The 22,465-nt window shown below is 42.8% G+C and overlaps 1 protein-coding gene across 5 annotated transcripts in view; it reads right to left on the minus strand.

The window, feature by feature from the left end:
• SANBR (SANT and BTB domain regulator of CSR) overlaps positions 1 to 22,465 on the minus strand; it is a 73,568-nt gene that overhangs the window by 41,712 nt on the left and 9,391 nt on the right. For all 5 annotated transcript variants that reach the window (XM_089669198.1, XM_089669201.1, XM_089669200.1 and 2 more), the window contains exons 2-3: positions 6,390 to 6,554; positions 5,966 to 6,130 (exon numbers count right to left, since the gene is read on the minus strand). In XM_089669198.1, the coding sequence (XP_089525324.1) occupies positions 5,966 to 6,115 (150 nt within the window). In that variant the 5' untranslated portion in view covers positions 6,116 to 6,130; positions 6,390 to 6,554. The remainder of the gene's footprint in view (positions 1 to 5,965; positions 6,131 to 6,389; positions 6,555 to 22,465) is intronic.

Below are 22,465 nucleotides of genomic sequence, written 5' to 3' on the forward strand. Positions count from 1 at the left end.
CTTTTCATAGAAAAATCCAACATTTGCTTCTAACTTCAGCTGTCTGCAGTATGTTCCCAGATTTATTGACTGTTTAGATGTGAATTTAACTGAAGGCAGCAACCATTTATGCATGTTTCCTAATTCACTGAGTATGAACTAACTGCTTAATATTGTGACAGTCTTACATTAAACCCAGTTGAAGTCTCATCTGTTTAAAATCATGTGCCCTTGCATGTCAAGATCCTAGAAATGCTTTAAATTAATTTTATTTCCTCCCAGTGAAAATGCTACTCCTTCCACTTCTCTCCAATGCTCTGTGCTAGAATAACTAGGTCAGGGGTAGGCAACCTGTGGCTCTCCAGCTGTTGCAGGACTACAAGTTCCATCATGCCTCTGCAAGTCATAGCTGTAACTGTCAGTTTTGTAATGCTGCAATGCCTCATGGGAGATGCAGTTCCACAACAGCTGGAGAGCCGCAGGTTGCCTACCCCTGAACTAGGTAAATGCCACAACCCTGATCACCAGTGTCCTCACACAAACATGGGGGTCTGTTACTGAAAGCTGATTACTGATTGCACTGGGTTCTAACTTTGGAAAGTACAGTCCTATTTAGACACACTGAACAGCTGCAATAACAGGGAACTGGCAAAAAAACCCAGATGCAACATTTTATATTTCTATATATATATTACATCTCTAAACAAGGACTATGGCTACTCATTAAAAAATATGTGCAGCAACACATATCTATTTCAAATGCATTTGCACTTACAGTTTTCTCCTAGTCTCCCAGCAAAGCCCTACAAATACCTGTTGAACCTGTCAGTGAAGTCCACCTAATGTAGCTTCTTGTGATAGGGTGGCAACAATTCTGTACTGCACTGGATTCAGAGCAGAATTGCCACTCTGCTGTAGGCTCTGCCTGCTTCCACTACAGTGGGATGAAAAATGTAGGGGTGTGACTATCAGCATTGTCAAAGCTAATTCACAAGTCTGTATCTTGCAACTCAGTATCTGGCCACAATCAGTCTTGCCCAGGGCTGCTGTTAAAAACCATGGAGCTCCATACAGCCAACCTGACAAGGCCCCCTTCAAAACAAAACAAAAAAACCCACAGTTTACTAGGCTTCAGATATGAATGAACACAGTGAGTGATTGGTACTGATCACTCATTTTGTTCATTCAGGAAAGGAAGGGGCTGGTTAATGTGACCTATTTACCAGACACTTCCCCCCACTCTCCATCTTGAAGGATCCTATTGTGTGGTTGCAGCCGGTGGAAAGGAGAGGAGGAAAGTCGGCACTGTGGGGGCCCAGGCAGCTGGGTGAATCAGATGTGCACAGGGAGGGTGATCGGCATGGTGGGCGGGGGGCAATTACTGGAACTGTTCCCCTGTATGGCTCTTTCTGCAGCAGCAGCTGCAAAGACAGCCATACATTGGGTCGGTTCCAGTAATTGCCCCCCTCCCCCACTGTGCCAATCAACCTCCCTGCCCACATCCAATTAACCCAGCTGCCTGGGCCCCCCTGCTGGCCTGGGCCTGGTACAGGAGGACCAGTGGTACCCCCTTACCCATGGCCCTGGTCTTGCCCACTGCATTCTGGATTGGCAGCACTCGCTCTATTGTTGAAACCCTCCCACTGTGAGCTGCAGTGTCTGGAAGATGGAGAATGTGAGATATAAATGAAGGAGGTTTTGATTCAGTCAGGGAAGTTAACCTCTTGCCGAACACATAACAGCATAACGCAAGAAAGGTGGGCTTTAACGCCCAGCTGCTGCACATATGCATTCATAAGTGCTTTCTACGCTCTCCCAGAAGACTGACGGAGCTGTCAGCAACAGCTCTCGATCAAGGCTTCTGATCGAGAACCAGGAAGGCAGGCTCTCTATCATATGACCGCTGTGAGAGCCAATCCCAGTGGTCACATGATAGAGAAGCTGCTCTGCCTCTAGGGCATTAAAGTCCACTTAAGATGAAGGACATTTTTGTTTACTTTATGAGGTTTGTGCATCATATAAGTAATTCAATTTGGTACATAGACTGTCATACAGGAGCTTTCGGTCGTATTTTAAATCATACACATCTATGATTGGATTTTGTCTCCATAGGAGGATAGTAAATAAATTTGATTTGCTGTCATACCCTAACAATATGAGATGTGGAATCTAATTGGCTGTTGCAGTTACCTCCATTTCCCTAGCTTTAGTATTACATACTGTAGCTCTACTGAGTGCTGGCTCTGTACAAATGTGCAGGCTTCTATTAGTCCTATGACTCATTTGACAAAGATACACACAGTGGGAAATCAACCACCTTCAGGACCAGAGCCATCACACTCAAGTGACTCAGTGCCCTCATTATCAGTAGTTTGAGATAAACTGATCTCCTAAAATTCTAGAACAGTGTGAGGTTTTGCATCTTCTTATTGCTAAGTAATAGCAGACAGAAGAAACGGATGTTTTTCTGAATCCATTATGTTCTCATTATTTTCCACAAATTACTGCTCAGGTTAATAGCTAGCACACTCTAGAAAACATTTTTGTAATTATATCTCACTTAAATTTTCAAGAATATAGTTTATCCCACAAACAACAGAACAGAACAACCCAGAGTGCACACCAAACAGTCTCAATAGAGTGCCTTGTGCTGTAGGCACCAACTCATTGGCATCCACTGGGTAACATATTGCAGCAAATTTGTACTGCACCAAGGACTTCAAAAATTACTCTGTGTAAAAACAATTTATTTATTTTCCCTTAAAAAAAGCAGCACAGCATAAAAGCTTAACAAATGGCCACATTTTTAGTCCACACTAGCTCTTTTTCAATTAAAACAAATTATGCTTGAAAAAGAGCTGGCATGGGCTTAAAACATTGCCATTGTTGTAGGTTTTATGCAGTGCAGCTGCTTTTCCATGAAAAAATAGACCTATTTTTTTATACACATTACTTTTTGAAGTTCTTGTGGTTAGAAACTTTTTACTACAATCCCAAAAACAATAAAGATCATTAACATTTTAAGGTTTACCTTTGGCACACAGGACTCCCACACATTAAAGGTTAGTAAGGCAACAAGAAAAAACGTCAAAAGTCAGCACTACAATAAAAAAATATAAGCCGCTTGCAATCTAGGTCAATATAAAAACCCTTAGCAAAAACAATAAGTAATAATTGCAGCGCTAAAAAAAAAACTCTTCAAATATTATACCATATAGAACAGTAGAGAATCAGACAACAGTCCCACTAATAATGTTGGAGTCCTTAGGAATGTTCAGATCGATTCCAAATCACTCTATAAAATTACTCAATGGCCGCGCGACCTCTCGCTCTCTGTATTGCTCTATGAGCATTTCGCACAAGTGTGCATCCTCAGAGGCTGCTGTCCAATGCGCTTATGCTGCACTTTAAAGTAAGGCAGCTTTTATCTCTGGTGAGTTGGCAATTTATCTAATTTATATGGAGGGAAGGATTTAAGATCACCTGTGGAACAGTTCCTTTTTATGTATTACTCTTATAGAGTGACTTGGAATTGATCTGAACATTCTTAAGGACTCCAAAGTTATTAGAAAGAAAACAAGGGGTCATTTTTAAATATGGAAGGGTTAGTTTTGGGGTTTACAGAGAGGGCTAATGTTAAGTTTATAGGGAGGATTAGTGTTAGGGTTAAAGGAAAGATTAGTATAAAGGTCAGTGTTAGGGTTACAGGGAGGGCTAGTTAAAGGGTTAGAGTTTAGCTCACATGGGCAGTTAGCATACGGGTTACTGCTAAGGCTACAGAAAAGGCAAGTAAAAGCATTAGTGTGTAACTTGCTTGGTGTTAGTATAAAGGTTAGTATAAGGGTTACAGAGACTTTGTTTTATTTTGGATAGAGTAAGGGAGGGTAATAACACCTGTCAGTTTATTTTTTACCATCTGTGTCCCATTGCGGAGATTTCCCTTCACTTCATGTCCCATAGCCAAACAGGACGTGAGAGATAATCCCCGAAATTAAGGGAATTCCTTGGGGACCCACAGATCACTAGAACTAGGGTCCCCGTTTGAAAATTTGTCCTCTATTACTTTTCTGTCGACAACCCAAAATTTGTTTTTTTTTTTTACATTCACTTTCGATGATAATGGTAAATAAGACAAATCGAGAGGCAGAATCTCTCTAATGGGGACACAGACAGCAATAAAAACTTCAGAGGTGTTCTAATCAATATCCACTCTGTCCAAAACTAAAATAAACATTTTGCCTTTACTTATGCTTTAAGGACCAAGCGAAGGTTAGTGTGAGGATTAGTTTTAGGGTTACATGGGGGGTTGGTGTGAAGGGGTCATAGAGCAGGGCATTGCTCACTGCATTAATAACTAACAGCAATTAACTCCCAATGTACCATATAAGTTAGACAGTTTATCAGCTTAGTGCTATTTATTCTGACGTACAGTATTGTTTGTTGTATTTTTTAAATAAATGGCTCTGCAGTACAATGTAAAAAATAACTAAGAACATAAAGTCGACTACAGTATGTCAGAGAACACACACATCAGAAGCTTCTGCTTTCCAGTTGGGGAGTTTTCCTCTACATTCCCATCTCAGTGACCCCAGCTACTGGAGCACAAAAGGTAGGGCGTCCTTCCAAGCAATGATGCAGAAAACTGACAGAATTATTGAACCCCCCATCTTATTAAAAAGTATTTTATTGGTTCCTATGTCTATGGCGCCCTTGTCAAAGAGTTTTATCATCACTTCCTGTCTTGCTGTCCACTAGTATAAGAAGATGGAGAAACCCACTCCAACACAATCATGGACAGCAACTGTGGCCCTCTAGCTGTTGGTGAACTACAAGTCCCATCATGCCTCTGCCTTTGGGAGTCATGCTTGTAACTGTCAGCTTTGCAATGCCTCATGGGACTTGTAGTTCTGCAACAGCTGGAGGGCCACAGTTGCCCACCCCTGGTATAGAACATCATAATAGCCTCACTCTGATCCACAGTTTTGGTGGTCCTGGATTCATGCTTTAGTTATTGAGAATTTTCAGCAGCGCTTGATATTGACAGCAAGTGGTAAAATTTCTGAAAGTGGAAGTATTCTAGGGTAACAATATCTGAATGAAAGCAGTGATGTGCTCACCTGGAAACCAGAGATATATCGTTGGAAATAAGTTCAGGTCTCAATATATGGCTACCCTCTGAATGCTGTGCTGCAGCCAGCCAATTGTAGGAGAAAATCCTATGGAAATCTGTGGAGCCACTAATTCTGGCTGCTTGCTGAGTAGTGCATGTAGGTGTGGTATCACCCAAATTATAGAGCTGACAATCTGGATCAGAATCAAAAAAGGAGGGGCATAGAACATCATAATAACCTCACTCTGATCCATAGATTTGGTGGTCCTGGATTGATGCTTTAGTTACTGAGAATTTTCAGCAGCGCATGATATTGACAGCAAGTGGTAGAATTTCTGAAAGTGGAGTATTCTAGGGTCACAATATCTGGATGAAAGCAGTGATGTGCTCACCTGGATGCCTCTGGAGATGTTAAGTTGGAAAGTTCAGGTCTCAGTACACGGCTGCCCTCTGGCAGCTGTGCCGACACCCTACATAAATCTTTGTAACCCACAACTAATTGTGTCTGGTTGCAGAGTAGCGCACATAGGTGTGATTTAACCTAAATTATAATGCATATGATCTGGAACTGGAGGCACAGAAGAAAGTAAAAATAACATAGTGCTAATATCACTCTGATCAACAGAATTAGTGGTCCTGGATTGATTCATTAAGTTCATTTAAACACTAGGTTTGGCATCTTCATAGTGGTCTTGTACTAGGTTACCCTTACCGTTTACCAATAACTTTCTATATCATGTAGGGACAATTGCAATATAAGGATCTAGTGCTTGTAACAAATATGCACCTAATACAGCACAAACACACACCTAAATAGACACATATAAACATACCCACACACACAATTACACACACATATACACACAATCAGCTTACCTCTTTGGATGTGTATCCTGGAACTAGCCTTGCCACACTGTCCCAATTAATAGGTTGAGGGACTCCCACCAGGGAATATAAAATCATATCCAAAACCATCTGGTTATTGTCATATGGAAAATTATTATTTTCTGAATATCCGCGGCTCATCTTCTATTTTGGCAGCTAAAGAAAAAAAACCCACAAAAAAACTGATTTAAACTGTTGAAAGATATTTGTGCCTGTCGGTGATTAATATAAATACTAATAAAAAGAAGTATTAGCACAATTGAAGCTTTTCCGAAATGTCTATTTTCCATTGCATATTGTGAGTTGTTCAATGTGTTGCTGATTAAATAAAGAAAATGCATTAGAATGAGACTAGCAAGAAAATGCTTCCAGATTTTAGGTTTCCACCAGATAGTTAACATCCCTGGAAGGTTACCTGTGCAGGAAGAAGGTGTGGTGTTGTATGCAGCTTAGAAGCACAATGTCCCTGCAGTAAGCCAGTGGATGGATGGGAAGGCTGGTGCTGCAGGCAGGAACGGATGCTGGCAGGGTGGTGCTCGTGTCTGCTTCATCCAATCAAGGAAGCTCTGCCTTTACCAGCCTGGGAAGTGAAAAAAGCCAGAAACAGTTTAATTCCAATCAGAGCTCATATATAATGTAGTGACAGCATGGTAGCCCGCTGGTGCTCCAGTATAGCAGCACATACTGCCAGGCTGGTGTAACCCCTTTGTTGCCAATAAAGCTGCAATGCAGAAAATCACCTCTACATGAACAAAGAAGCTAGGGGATTAATTAAAATGCTAATTTTTGACAGAGCAAAGCTGTTTTTACTGCAGAAGCATTACTATAAAAGCATGAATACTTAAACAAGCGAATGTAATAATATGACATATAATAAAGAAAAAGCTTTCAGCGTGCGAGACACTAACAGGTCCTAGTGTCTCTGGGATCTGAATACCTACCTGTCACTGACCCCCTCTACAGGTGACAAGTACATGCACATATAATTTGTTTTATATAAAATGCATGCGGTATCCATGTAAATTCCAGCATTTAAAGTTCTCAAGACTGGCATGAATGAGGAGTGAGGACATGCCATGAACCACTAAGCCCCGGTTCACACTGAATGTAACTTTGAAATTGCGCTACTTCACTTGAAGTAGCATGATTTCAAATCCGCATATCAGTGTGATTTGTACCACTGATTTCACTGCGGCTTGCACCTTCATTTAACAGAAGTCAATGCAAATCGCAATTAAATCGGAAGAGTAGTGAAGGAACTATTTTTGAAATCGCGCTACTTTAGATCGCACTGATCAAGACAGTGCCATAAAAATGCATTAGATGCGACTTCAGGTGCGAAGTTGCACCATTGTGAATCAGGGCTAAGTGACCATCAGGAGTATGCATTAAACACAGACAGTAAGTACATGTGTGCAAAAGCCCCTTTACATCAAAACACATTTAGCAATACATCTTCAAATACACTAAATTGCCAAAAGTATTGGTTCACTTGCCTTTACATGTGCATGGACTTTAATGGCATCCCAATCTTAGTCCGTAGGGTTCAGTATTGAGTTGGCCCACCCTTTGTAGCTATCCACAGGGTTTAGGAGTGTGTCTATGGGAATGTTTGACCATTCCTCCAGAAGCGCATTTGTGAGGTCAGACACTGATGTCGGACGAGAAGTCCTGGCTCGCAGTCTCCGCTCTAATTCATCCCAAAGGTGTTCTACTGGGTTGAGGTCAGGACTCTGTGTAGGCCAGTCAAGTTCCTCCACCCCAAATTCACTCATCCATGTCTTTATGGACCTTGCTTTGTGCACTGGTGCACAGTCATGTTGGAACAGGAAGGGGCCATCCAAAAAGTTGGGAGCATGAAATTGTCCAAAATGTCTTAGTATGCTGAGATCTTGGAGGTCTTTAGCTATTGACAGTTGACGACATTTGCGCACTGTGAGCTTCATGATGAGCTCTCTGTCATTTTATGTGGCCTACCACTTCATTGCTGAGTTGCTGTTGTTTCCAGTTTCTTCCACTTTGTTATAGTACCACAAACAGTTGACAGTGGAATATTTAGTAGTAAGGAAATTTCACGGATGAACTTATTGCACAGGTGGCAAGCAAGCATGGCAAACACTTGAATTCACTGAGCTCCTGAGAGCGACCCATTCTTTCACAAATGTTTGTAGAAGCAGTCTGCATGCCTAGGTGCTTGATTTTATACACCTGTGGCCGTGGAGGTGATTGGAACACCTGAATCCAATGATTTGGAAGGGTGTCCCAATAGTTTTGGCAATATAGTGTACATGATACTGTGTTATGAAAGGATCTTTGTTCAACAGACATGAATGAGACCCTTAGGACAATGAATTCAAAGATATAGCACATTTCCTTTTGCATCATCCTGCACTGCAAGATGCATAGTAACACAAACACTTTGAATGTGCCACATGTGTGTCTCTTAGATAAATGTATAGTTTGTTGTCAACCCACGATAAATTATTGATATTAACGGGAAGATTTAGAGACTCTAAATCGCATATAAAAGCATTTTTACGAACTTCAAACCATGCTAATGTCCTTTTGGGATGGCAGTACCTTCAAGGAAACCTGTAGAGAGAGAAATATGTAGGTTGTCGCTGCGGACCTTTCCTTCTGAAAATGCTAGTTCCCTGGCTCAGTGCTTGAAAAAGTAGCAACTAGCACTTTCAGGAGGTCAGCAGCCTACAGATTTCTCTCAGCACAGACTTTTTTCTTTTATATATTGTGTTTTATTAAACATTTTTGCCAAAAGAGTTAATGCAGCGTATACAGCGTATTAGTAGTACAGATTATACTTCCAGTTATCAAATGGACAGTCCCCCATCACCTTGGAGGTGAAATATACAAAGAAGTAGAGTATCAAACAGTATTACATAGCCAACAATAGAATAGTATTCCGCAGTACAGTTTTAAAACATGTAAGAAAAATGAAAGTAAACAAAACTAGAAAAGCTACAATTTCTTGGGAAATTGTGTGAAGTGTTCTTGCCTCCACCAGTAGTCTACAACTGGAGTGGCTTGAGTAACTATTGTGTGGTTGGAATGGCTGGATTAACTGTGAAAAGGTTTTGTCAGCTCCCACCCTAGTTTTGAACATTCCGCCATTCATTCCTATGGGACCAATTTCACCACACAACGCTGATATTTCGTGAACCATTCGGTGAAACGCTCCACAAAATAATAGCACACCAATCGGGAACAATCTGCACGTTTCGGTATATTACTGTCTATGTAGTGTGAAAACTGTGGGAGGAGTTAGGGTGGTAAATTTGGCTATAATAATACTAATATATATGTGAGATAACAGTAAGTGGTCTTGCCATGCAAGAACACTTAACAACAAATTCCGTTAACTGGGAAAATAATCACTAGAGCATGCCTCATAGATATGCCAAAAAAAGGGTAGATAAATGTATCTCCGGAATAGAAAGCATATGCCTTGGTGCTCTCTACGCATTATTGTGCTAATCTGAAGGCCACACAAAGTTTGGAGGTCTTTAGCTATTGACTCTGCAGACAGTTGGCGACTTCTGCGCACTGTTCTCTTCAGCATGCGCTGACCCCGCTCTGTCATTTTACGTGGCAGTCTGCATGCCTAGGTGCTTGATTTTATACACCTGTGGCCATGAAGGTGATTGGAACACCTGAATCCAATGATTTGGAGGGGTGCCCCATTACTTTTGGCAATATAGTGTATTAGTTGCAGTCATGTACACTACTGTATGCACATTACCAAGGGCGGACTGACAACTCATGGGGCCCCCGGGCAATAGGGGATTATGGGGCCCCTGTGTCCTTGCCCAAACTCAAAAAAGCCTATGAAAAAGGTACCAGGGGAATCTCATGGGGTCCCCTACTGACCCCGGGCCCTCGGGCAGTGCCCGAGTTTCCAAATGGTCAGTCCACCCCTGCACACTACACATCTCACAGTCCATGGTCCCTAGTCAAACTCAAGAGAGGATGTTCTTACATACAGTGGGACCATGGAGAATAAACAGAATCACCCTCTAACAGAAAGCTGAAGAGTTAAACTGGAATTCTAGGCTAAACCTAACTAGTCTTAAAACTGTCCCCTCCTCTCCTAACATCTATGCTGATTAACCTGTGTAAGAAAGATGTGTATACTTACCTATTTCAGCGCACTCCAGTATGGTCATGTGATCCCTTGTGTCAGCCAACGGCAGCTGCAGAGTAGAGGAGAGTGATGGAAAACAACTGGAATGCGTGATGATGTCACCTATAGGCTTGGTATGGCATATTTGTGGTTGGCACTCCCTTCTCTCTCCTTCAGCTGCTGCTGACTGACAAAGGGGAGCCGGACTGAGGCAGACTGAAAAAAGGTAAGTATACACATCTTTCTTAAACAGGCTAGTCAGTATTGGAGGGGGTAGGGAGCATTTTTCATACTAGTTGTGTTTAGCCTGGAAATCGGCTTAATGAATACACACTTGTGTAGAATTTTTTTAGTGTGACTTTAATTTTGGATAGAGATGGGAAGGGTTAGAACCACTGGCAGGTTTTTATTACTGCTCCCTACTGAGATTTTACCTTATTTCCTCTTAGGGCAAGAAATATATACGATGGAAACACAGACAAAAGCAAAAACACTGGAGTGGAGAAGGGTTAGAACTTCTGAAAAGTTTATTTTTTATTGCTCTCTGTGCCTTCTTATCCCAGTAAAGCCTGCATCCTTCATTTCCTATACAAACATCAGCGGGACAGAAGTCAGGGAATAACTCATCTGTGGGGTCTCATACACAAAAAAACCTAAAAAAGTTAATTTTTTCCCAGACTTTTCCATCTCCTGAAACTTTTTCACTTCTATCTACAAATAAATCCAGTTTAGATTCACTAAACCTGATTCTGTTATGTCCGACAAACCAGATTCACGAATATTCTCCTTGCTGTCTTATAATCCTACATAAAGTCTTTACAACCACAGGAGTCAATGGATCACTTGGAGAACAGTATCTTGTTCTTTCAGCAAAGATTGAATAAATGGCAGTGATCTTCACAAATATCTTCCAAATTGAGTTACGGATGAATATGGCAGTCCTCACCAGGCAGCTTGTGGAGCCGTGCTGCTGGCATCTAATTCAGTACAAGCTTTTCTATGTTTATCTTATACAGACAAATTGGGAAAATTAATGAAAGCTCAAATGTAATTAACTGATAAAAAAATGGCACAAGTGTTATATACTGCAGCAGCGGTCTCATCTCTACCTTGTACAGTGGATATAAAAAGTTTACACACCCCTGCTTAAATGTCAGGTTTCTGTAATTTCAGAACTTTTTCCACCTTTTATGTAACCTATAAATTGTACAACTCAGTTGGACAACAAACAGATGGAGAGAAGTAAAAATAAAAAACTAAAATAATATGGTTGCATAAATGTGCACACCTTTAAACTAATCCTTTCCTGAAGCATCTTTTGATTTGATTCCAGCACTCAGTACTTTTGGGTATGAGTCTATCAGCATGGCACATCTTGACTTGGCAATATTTGCCCACTCTTCCTTGCAAAAACACTCCAAGTCTGTCCGATTGCGTGGGTATCTGCTGTGCACAGCCCTCTTCAGATCATCCCACAGATTTTCGATCGGATTCAGGTCTAGGCTCTGGCTGGACCATTCCAAAACTTTTTTCTTCTTCTGGTGAAGCCATTCCTTTGTTGATTTCGATGTATGCTTTTGGTCATTGTCATGCTGAAAGATTCATGTTCAGCTTTTGAGCAGAAACCTGAAGGTTCTGTGCCAATATTGACTGGTTTTTGGAACTGTTCATAATTCCCTCAACCTTGACTAAGGCCCCAGTTCCAGCTGAAGAAAACCAGCGCCAAAGCATGATGGTGTTCTTTTGGTGATGTGCAGTGTTGTTTTTGCGCCAAACATATCTTTTGGAATTTTGGCCAAAACGTTCAACCTTGGTTTCATCAGACCATAACATATTTTCCCACATGCTTTTGGGAGACTTCAGATGCGTTTTTGCTAAATTTATGGATGTTTTTCTTCATAAGAAAAGGCTTCCGTCTTGCCACTCTACCCCATAGCCCAGAAATATAAAGAATACAGTGAGGAACAGAAGTATTTGAACACCCTGCGATTTTGCAAGTTCTCCCACTTAAAAATCATGGAGGGGTCTGAAATTCACATTGTAGGTGCATTCCCACTCTGAGAGACAGAATTAAAAAACAAAAATTCAGGAAATCACATTGTATGATTTTTAAAGAATTTATTTGTCTCACACTGCTGAACATTAGTATTTGAACACCTAAGAAACAACAAGAATTCTGGCTCTCAAAGACCTGTTACTGTGCCTTTAAAAAGTCCACCTCTACTCCACTCATTAATCTAACTTAGTAGCACCTGTCTGAGCTCTTTAAAGACACATGTCCACCCCACAGTCAGTCAGACGCCAACTACTACCAAGGGCAAGACCAAAGAGCTGTCAAAAGACACCAGAGGCAAAATTGTGGACCTCCACAAGGCTGGAAAGGGCTACGGGGCAATATCCAAGCAGCTTGGTGAAAATAGATCAACTGTTGGAGCAATTGTTAGAAAATGGAAGAGGCTAAAGACGACTGTCAGTCTCCCTCGGACTGGGGCTCCATGCAAGATCTCACTTCGTGGGGTATCACTGATGATAAGAAAGGTGAGGAATCAGCCCAGAACTACAAGGGAGGAGCTGGTCAATGACATGAAGAGAGCTGGGACCACAGTTTCAAAGGTCACTGCTTGGTAGAACACTACGCCGTCATGGTTTCAAATCATGCATTGCACGGAAGGTTTCCCTGCTCAACTCATCACATGTCCAGGCCCGTCTGAAGTTTGCCAATGACCATCTGGATGATCCAGAGGAGGCATGGGAGAAAGTCATGTGGTCAGATGAGACCAAAGTAGAACTTTTTGGTCTAAACTTCACTCGTCGTGTTTGGAGGAAAAAGAAGGACGAGTTGCATCCCAAGAACACCATCCCTACTGTGAAGCATGGGGATGGTAACATCATGCTTTGGGGGTGCTTTTCTGTGAAGGGGACAGGACGACTGCACTGTATTAAGGAGAGGATGAATGGGGCCATTTATTGTGAGATTTTGAGCAACAACCTCCTTCCCTCAGTCAGAGCATTGAAGATGGGTCGTGGCTGGGTCTTCCAACATGACAACGACCCAAAGCACACAGCCAGGATAACCAAAGGAGTGGCTCCGTAAGAAGCATATCAAGGTTCTGGAGTGGCCTAGCCAGTCTCCAGACCTAAATCCAATAGAACATCTTTGGAGGGAGCTGAAACTCCGTGTTCCTCAGCGACAGCCCCGAAACCTGACAGATCTAGAGGAGATCTGTGTCGAGGAGTGGGCCAAAATCCCTGTTGCAGTGTGTGCAAACCTGGTCAAGAACTACAGGAAACGTTTGACCTCTGTAATTGCAAACAAAGGCTTCTGTACCAAATATTAACACTGATTTTCAAATACTTATGTTCAGCAGTGCAAGACAAATACATTCTTTAAAAATCATACAATGTGATTTCCTGAATTCTTTTTTAAATTCTGTCTCTCAGAGTGGGAATGCACCTTTAAGATTTAAACCGCAAAATGCATACAAAATGCGGCAAAAACACCACAAAAACACAATACATGCTTTTCTGCAGCATTTCCATTAAAGTCTATAGAACCAAAAACGCAACTTTTTGCATTAAAAAAAGTCCCTGACCATTTCCAAAAAATGAAAACACGCAGATGTGAACATGTTCCATAGGAAATCATGTTAAATGGACTGTACTGCGTTTTTGCAAAACGCTGCAGAAAATGCTTAGGTGTGAACCTAGGGTGATATGGGTTTTGAAAGTTCCACTATGTACATGCAGCAAAAAAATGAACAGACATGGATGTCACTTTTTCTCCATTCTGGTCTGATTCAGCCGAGGATCTCTTCACAGATCCCCGCTGAATGGACCAGACACCGCCCTGGCGAAAGGGGACACATAAGTCATTTAATGGAGACCCTGGCATTATCTACTATAATGCAAAATGGACATACCTGTAAAAGAAGCAACTGGATAATAACTTTCCTACTGCCTACACCACCTGAACACTTCTCCATCTCTAAAAAAAAACTCCCCAGATAAAATCTGCTGGGAAACCGGCACTTCTGGAACTGCTGAACTCCTGAATCCTTCTCAGCTCTCACTATTCCTTCATCTTACCTCCATGTCCCTATCTGTAACGATACTGTACTTAAACATGTACATGCAGATGAAAACGTCAAACAGAAGCTACGGCGAGGTGGCTCCCGCATAACAAGCCTTCCCTAAACGGGCACCTAACAGTAACTCAAACCATAGGAGCACCAGACCAAAGCTGGATAAAAGAGACCAAGATAATGTTAATTGTTAGTAAATAATTAGCCACTTGCCTACCGGGCACTTATGCCCCCTTCCTGCCCAGGCCAATTTTCAGCCTTCAGCGCTGTCACAATTTTAATGACAATTTTGTTGTCATGCAACATTGTACCCATATGAAATTTTTATCTTTTTTTCACACAAAGAGAGCTTTCTTTTGGTGGTATTTATTCGCCGCTGAGTGTTTTATTTTTTGTGCTATAAACACAAAAAAAAAAGCAAACAATGTGAAAAAAAAGTTTTTATTTGTTTCTATTATAAAATTTAGCAAACAGGTAATTTTTCTCCTTCACTGATGTGCGTTGATGAGGCAGCACTGATAGGCAGCACTGATGGGCACTGATAGACGGCACTGATGGGCACTGGTAGGCAGCACTGATAGGCGGCACTGATGAGCTGGCACTGATGATGCACTGATATGCAACAATGATGGGCACTGATAGGTGGCACTGACTGACGGCACTGCTGGGCACTGATGGGTGGCACTGCTGGACAGCACTGATGGGGGGCACTGCTGGGCACAGGTGGGTGGCACTACTAGGCACTGATGGGCACAGGTGGATGGTACTGCTGGGCACAGGTGGGCAGCACTGCTGGGCACTGATCATCAGGGCACTGATCATCAATGCCCTGATGATTGGTGCCGATCCGTCCTCTGACAATTGCCGGTTATCCGCAGTACTTTCCTCACGCTGTGACAGCGTGAGCAAACTGCAGCCGATAACCGGCAACTGCATTTATCCGGTGATCTGCTGTGTCATTGGACACAGCTGATCATGTGGTAAAAGGCTGCTGTCATTGGCCTTTTACCACATCACGTGATCAGCTGTGTTCGAAGGACACAGTGATCACGGAGACAGCCGAGGGGGGGGGGGGCCCCGGGGGCGTGCGGGAGGGCATGTTCTGGGAGGATGTCATATGACTCCCTATCAGGACTGGACAACTGCGCTGTAGCCGTGATTCGGCTATAGCGTGGTTGGGAAGTGGTTAAAGTGGTTGTAAACGTATGAACAAAGCATATCCCTCTATAGCAGTGGTCTCCAAACTGTGGCCCTGGGGCCAGATGTGGCCCTTTGCTTGCTTTTATCCGCTTGCTTTTATCTATAATGTGTATTAGTCTCAGTTAGAATCACTAAAGCTGGGTACACGTGGTCTGGAATATGGACCATGTGTACAGCTGTCCTTCTGACAGAAGAAGGTCTAAGGACTGGCTTCTGTCAAAGAGACATGCTGATCAGTGTATTCAGGGGGGTGGGGGGTTGTCCCTGTCAGAGCACAGTGGATGAAATCACTGTACTAACATCCACCCCCTGAGTTGAATGAAAAAAAAAAACTTAATGAAGCTTTTTTTTTAAATTATACTTACCTAGGTGGATGCAGCATTAACCGCTTGCCCACTGCCCTATAGCAGAAATACTGCTACAGAAATACTTCCAGAGGGCGTCAGGGCTATGCAAAATCAGGTATATATACGTGATTTGCATTCCCAGGTAGGGGGCGCATGTGTGCCGCCCTACCCACGCCGCCATTGGTGGCTAGGGATGTCAATCACCAGGTCCCGGCCGGCGATTACCTGCCACCACCCAGTGATCGTCAGGGACAGCTGACAGGGGAGAGACCAGTGTGTAAACAACACAGGTCTCTCTCCTGTCAGTATGGACATGCTGCTTTGTATCCCTCTGCACAGCAGAGGTACAAAACAGCATGTCTCCATAGTAAAACACAGCACACAGCCCATATTATAAAACAAACACAGCACACTGTTAACCCTTTGATCGCCCCAGATGTTAACCCCTTCCTGCCCAGTGACATTAGTACAGTGTTGGTGCTTTTTATTAGCACTGATCACTATATTAGTGTCACTGGGGATGTCAGTAGCAGTTTGTCAGTTCCCAACCAGTGCCAGAATGCCCGCCGCAGTCCCGCTAAAAGTCACTGATTGCCACCATTACTAGTATATAAAAATAAATTCCAGTATATATACAGCCATTTCTAAATTCTATAACTTTCACATAAACTAATTAATTTACACGTATTGGGATTTTTATTAGCAAAAAGTCAAAAATATTGTTGGTTTATTTCAAAATAGTTTTTTTGTTTATAGTGCAAAAAATTAAAAACACAGAGGTGACCAAATACCACCGAAAGAAAGCTCTATTTGTGGGAAAAAAATGACATACCGGTAAATTTAATTTATGTGCACCGTGGCATGACCGTGCAATTGTCAGTTAAAGTAACGCAGAGCCGTATTGCAAAAATTGCCTGGTCAGGAAGGGGGGTAAATCTTCTGAAGGGCAATGCTGTATCTGTCCCCTGCCAGTTCTAAGGATGAGAACTGAGCAATCAGAGGTGTTTGATCACTCAGTTCTCACCCTTAGAACTGGCAGGGCATCTCCCTGCCTCTCTGAGCAGAAAGCCTGGACTGTCAGTCTCCGTATCTCTGCTCTGCCCCCCTAGCGCTCACTGAAGCACTGGGCTGTGGAGGGGGCGGGAGCAACATAAAGAATACGGCGTCCTCTCCCGGCAGGTGCACCAGCGAATTCCTCTATGTGTACTAAATAAAGAGAATACAAAGCTTTCTCTGGCCAAGCCAGAAATTGTGATGTCCTCTGCCCACCTCTTCACTATGGCTGATCAGAAAGCCTTGTATTCACTGAGACAAAAATACAAGGCTTTTCCTGAGTGGTGGAGGCGCTGGTGCAAGCAACTCTACTTTACTTAATACACCAAGGGGAGTTGGCTGGTGCACCTGATGGAGAGGACACTTCCTGTATTTAGCATAGGCTATAACAGTAAATTAAAGATTCACCACCAGCCACATGGAAGTAGCATCTGTATCATTCATTTCAGCCATATTGGCCCAATCATTTTTTGAGCTGCTGTGTTTTTGGAAAGGGGTCAGGGACTTTTTTAAACGCAAAAAGCAGCATTTTTTGCTACAGTAGAGTTCAATGGAGATGCTTCTGAAATGCATATAGTGCATTTTTGCCGTGTTTTGCATTTTTTTTCCTGCCCAGCAACAACAAAAAAAAAAAGAAAGCTGAAAAAAACTCAAAACACAGTAAAAATTAGGCAAAACCACGCATGTAAAAAGCAAAGCACAATGCAATAAGCATTAAAAAATGAATCCAAAGTCAAAAGCATAGGTGTGAACCGAGCCTACATGCACACCTGAGCGATTTTCCGCTTGAAGCTTGTAGCTCTTAGGGCTCTTTCACATGGACTTTCTGATCGGGTCCGCCTGCCCTTTTTTCAGATGGACCCGATCGTAACCTCCATTCTCCTCTATGGAGTGGTGGGTATAAACGGACATGTGTCCGTTTACACCCGCTGACATCCGATCTGGCCCACCATAAGGGACGGATGGGGATCCAATTCCCCTTCTGTCTGTCAGATCGGGTCGGATGGAAACGAACAGGTGGTCCATTTTCATATGACCACCCACTGAGGAGAGCAAGCAGATCTGTGTCTGCTCTGCACAGACCTGTCATCCGCTTGCCCAGCGGGGATCAGCGGAGAGATCCCCCACTGAGCAAGCACATCCGCTAAAAGGGTCCGCCCCGTGTGAAAGGACCCTAAAATGCTCAACAATCCAAATCCCATTCATTTTACATATGAGTGTTCTGTCACCTGAAGCAAAACACCTGTCGCTCATAAAAGTACCTGAGCTTCATTTTTCGCAGATTAAAAGCATTTATGGTCCCATAGACTTCAATAGAAACACCTGAAAATGTGTGACTTGAGTGTTTTACAAGCGTTTGTCGCATATTTTTTCTGCTCAAACAGCAGCTCTCCACCCCTAACCTTCTCCCCCTTGTGCTAGCTATTGGCTAAACAAAAACACCTGAAGCTGTAAAACGCTTAGAATACAATGCTAAAATAATTCAAAAACTTTCAAATAAAACACCAGCAAATCTCTACGCCCACCTGTGAATGCAGCCGTAGGGCTCTTTTACACGAATGTTCTAATCGGGTCCGCCTGCCCGTTTTTCAGGCAGACCCGATCGGAACCTCCATTCCCATCTATGGAGCGGTGGGTGTAAACGGAAATTTGTCTGTTTACACCCGTCGACATCTGATCTGATCCACCAAAAAGGGACAGATGGGGATCCAATTCCCCTTCTGTCCATCAGATCGAGTCGGATGGAAATGAACAGGCGGTCTGTTTTCATCCGACCGCCCACTGAGGAGAGCGAGCAGCTCTGTGTCGGCTCTGCAGCAGCGGAGGGGACTCAGAGCTGTCATTTGCTTGCTCAGTGTGGATCAGCGGAGAGATCCCCCACTGAGCAAGCAGATTTGCTAAACAGGTCCGCCCTGTGTGAAAGGACCCTTAGGTTTTTTTCCCTCTGTTTTTACCTGGTGATTCGGTCTCCTGTACAAGCATACTGCAAAGTGGGACTCTTGCTCTCTGTGGGGAAACAATGGTCTCTCTGCAGAGATCCAACACACCTCCAACTGGGTAACAGCTTTCCAATCAGCAATGGTCATGCGTTTTGCTGATTGAAGAGCTATACTATATGTCTAACTTAGCAATTTAATAGGCATAGAACAAAATAATTGTTATAATGCATTCTATTTATGTTGTACATTGACTATGTACATCAGACATTTTCCAGTGGAAGATTACAGTGTGATCTATTGAATTTTGACAAAAGATTGATGATTAGTAATAAAAAAACTACGGAATATAGAACAGTCTGCAAGGAAGAATTAAGTGTCACTGCGGAATCAGCACAATGTGGCTTACCTACTCTTTTCCAGGAACTGTGTATTGAAAGCCGTAACTGCAAGAAATGTAGCATTGGCTACTATGTAGTGTACACCACGGGCGCCGCATCATATTCACATGAATTGTTAAGCATTCAAGCAGAATGGAGATCATCACAGCTTCCCAACCTGTCTGATCCTTTTTCAGTCTCATGTCACAGTATGTGTTCCCACACAGCGTGCTGTCCTAAGAAAACATTAGAATGAGCAGTTGGGTCCAGATACATGCGCCATAGGAATCGAGATGCCTCTTTGACATCTGCCATGCCCAGTCCCTAGTTTTCAGCTACCACTAATATAAGATCCATATTTTGAAGTTCTCAGTTAGCAAACCCCTATACTCTGCAAGAAATATATGCATCAAGAATCTAGATCAGCAGATAATAATCGTATTAAAAGGCCAGTCCACCACAAAGTGGTGGAGCCTGGTGGGCTGAGTAAATCCATGACCTCTATAAGAGGTGTGGGTAAGGCGACAGATAGATTTAACCTGCTGCGGTCCTTGGATCTGGTGTGGCGTGTGTTGGGTACATCAGTGTGCTATGGCCCGCAAGTGAACGCGATCTCTACATGTGAGCCAAACCCTCCATACTAGTCCAGGCGGCAGGTATTGTTCCCTGAAAATAGATCTGTGGTTCACATATACTCTTCTTTTGCAGGAACACGCTGATTACAACAATAGCTGAGATGTATTGCTCAAACAAGGAAAGTGACAGTATCCACTTAAATGGAACTAGTTGATCAACAACCATGCCACCTAGAGTTTGGGTAAGATGATAGTTGCTCTGCATTGTATCTCTGTGCCCTGGTACCTGAATTCAGTGTGTTATGCATCTGAGACATTGGTGCATTTTACCTGGATGAGGTACAAATGAACCTAATCTTTGCACACAGTGCCTTGAAAAAGTATTCATACCCCTTGAAATTTTCCACATTTTGTCAGGTTACAACCAAAAATGTAAAAGTATTTATTGGGATTTTATGCTATAGACCAACACAAAGTGGCACATCATTGTGAAGTGGAAGGAAAATGATAAATGGTTTTCAAAATTTTTTACAAATAAATATCTGAAAAAGTGTGGCATGCATTTGTGTTCAGCCCCCCCAAGTCAACCACCTTTCGCTGCAATTACAGCTGCAAGTCTTTTTGGATATGTCTCTACCAGCCTTGCACATCCAGAGTGAAATTTTTGCACATTCTTCTTTGCAAAATAGCTCTGTCAAATTGGATGGAGAGCGTCTGTGTCAGGAATGGACTGGCCAGCTATGGTGGGACTCACCTGCCTTTTGATCTGCAGTACCAGGGCTGGCCAGCGGGTGTTCCCAGCAATCAGAGACTCAACTTTGCAGCCAGCTAACACCTGTAACTGATTATGCTGTGGTATTTAAGGGATGGCCAGACCCACAGACTCTGCCTTGGTGTGTGTTTGTCCTGGGCCCTGTATCCTGTTTCTGTCCTGCATCCTGTTTCTGAACCGCTGCTGACTTCTCCTGCTCTGATCCCGGCTCGCTCCTGACCATCCCTCTGTCTGACCCTCTGTACCACGCTGCTTGCTACCTGTTCTGATCCCTGGCTTGTGACCCTGACCAATCTCCGCTTGCTCCCCCTGTACCTACCTGCCCTATTGATATTGACCCGGCCTGCCTGACGACGCTTGCTTGTATGTACTGTTATCTGTGGGTGGTTTGGTTTGTTTGCACTGTATTATGTTTTAGTATTGCACTGCGTTTATGTTTGTATTGTTAGTGTTAATAAATTATATTGTTTATAAAATATCTGAGGTCTGCGTTTCCCTGCGTCAGTCACACATCTCTGGTCACACCTGGGAGCCCTGACAGTCTGTGAACAGCAATTTTCAAGTCTTGCCACAGATTCTCAATTGGATTTAGGTCTGGACTTTGACTGGGCCATTCTAACACATGAATACGCTTTGATCTAAACCATTCCATTGTAGCTCTGGATGTATGTTTAGGGGTGTTTTCCTGCTGGAAGGTGAACCTCCGCCCCAGTCTCAAGTTTTTTGCAGACAAACAGGTTTTCTTCTAAGATTGCCCTGTATTTGGCTCCATCCATCTTCCCATGAACTCTGACCAGCTTCTCCGCCATAGGTGAAGAAAACCACCCCCACAGCATGATGCTGCCACCACCATGTTTCACAGTGGGGATAATATGTTCAGGGTGATGTACAGTGTTAGTTTTCCACCACACATGAGGTTTTGCTTTTAGGCCAAAAAGTTCAATTTTGGTCTCATCTGAGCAGAGCACCTTCTTCCACATGCTTGCTGTCCCCCCCACATGGATTCTTGAAAACTGCAAATGGGACTTCTTATGGCCTTCTTTCAACAATGGCTTTCTTCTTGACACTCTTCCATAAAGGCCAGATTTGTGGAATGCACAACTAATAGTAGACCTGTGGATAGATTCTCCCATCTGAGCTGTGGCTCTCTGCAGCTCCTCCAGAGTTACCATGAGCTTATTGGCTGCTTCTCTGATTAATACTCTCCTTGCCTGGCCTGTCAGTTTAGGTGGATGGCCATGTCTTGGTAGGTTTACAGTTGTGCCATACTCTTTCCATTTTTGGATGATGGATTGAACAGTGCTCAATAAGATGTTCAAAGCTTGGTATTTGTTTTAATAACATAACCCTGCATTAAACTTCTCCACAACTTTGTCCCTGACCTGTCTGGTGTGTTCCTTGGCCTTCATGATGCTGTTTGTTCATTAATGTTCTCTAACAAACCTCTGAGGGCTTCACAGAACAGCTGTATTTATACTGAGATTCAATTACACACAGGTGGACTGTATTTACTAATTAGGTGACTTCAGAAGGCAATTGGTTCCACTAGATTTTAGTTAGGGCTAACAGAGTAAAGGGGGCTAAATACAAATGCATGCCACACTTTTCAGATATGTATTTGTAAAAAATGTTTTAAAATCATTTAGCATTTTCCTTCCACTTCACAATTATGTGCCACTTTGTGTTGGTCTATCACACAAAATCCCAATAAAATACATTTATGTTTTTGGTTGTAACTTGACAAAATGTGGAAAATTTCAAGGGGTATGAATACTTCTTCAAGGCACTGTATGTGCAGGTGCATCTACACACACACACCCCTCAAACCAGTCTGAGTGATAGGCGCAGTAAATAGGACACAGACCTGCGGTCTACCATACACTCTCCAATTTATGCAGAAAATCTCAGGAGAATCCATTCTGGTTTTTATCAATATAGTATACATTTGCGCACTTCGTTACTGCACGGCTCACTACTAGGATATTTAAACTGATCATTTCTCACCTT

This window comes from Staurois parvus, unplaced genomic scaffold, assembly GCF_062004578.1.
Source record: "Staurois parvus isolate SC_StPar_1 unplaced genomic scaffold, SC_StPar_1.0 ptg000070l, whole genome shotgun sequence".
Classification (NCBI taxonomy): Eukaryota; Metazoa; Chordata; class Amphibia; order Anura; family Ranidae; genus Staurois; species Staurois parvus.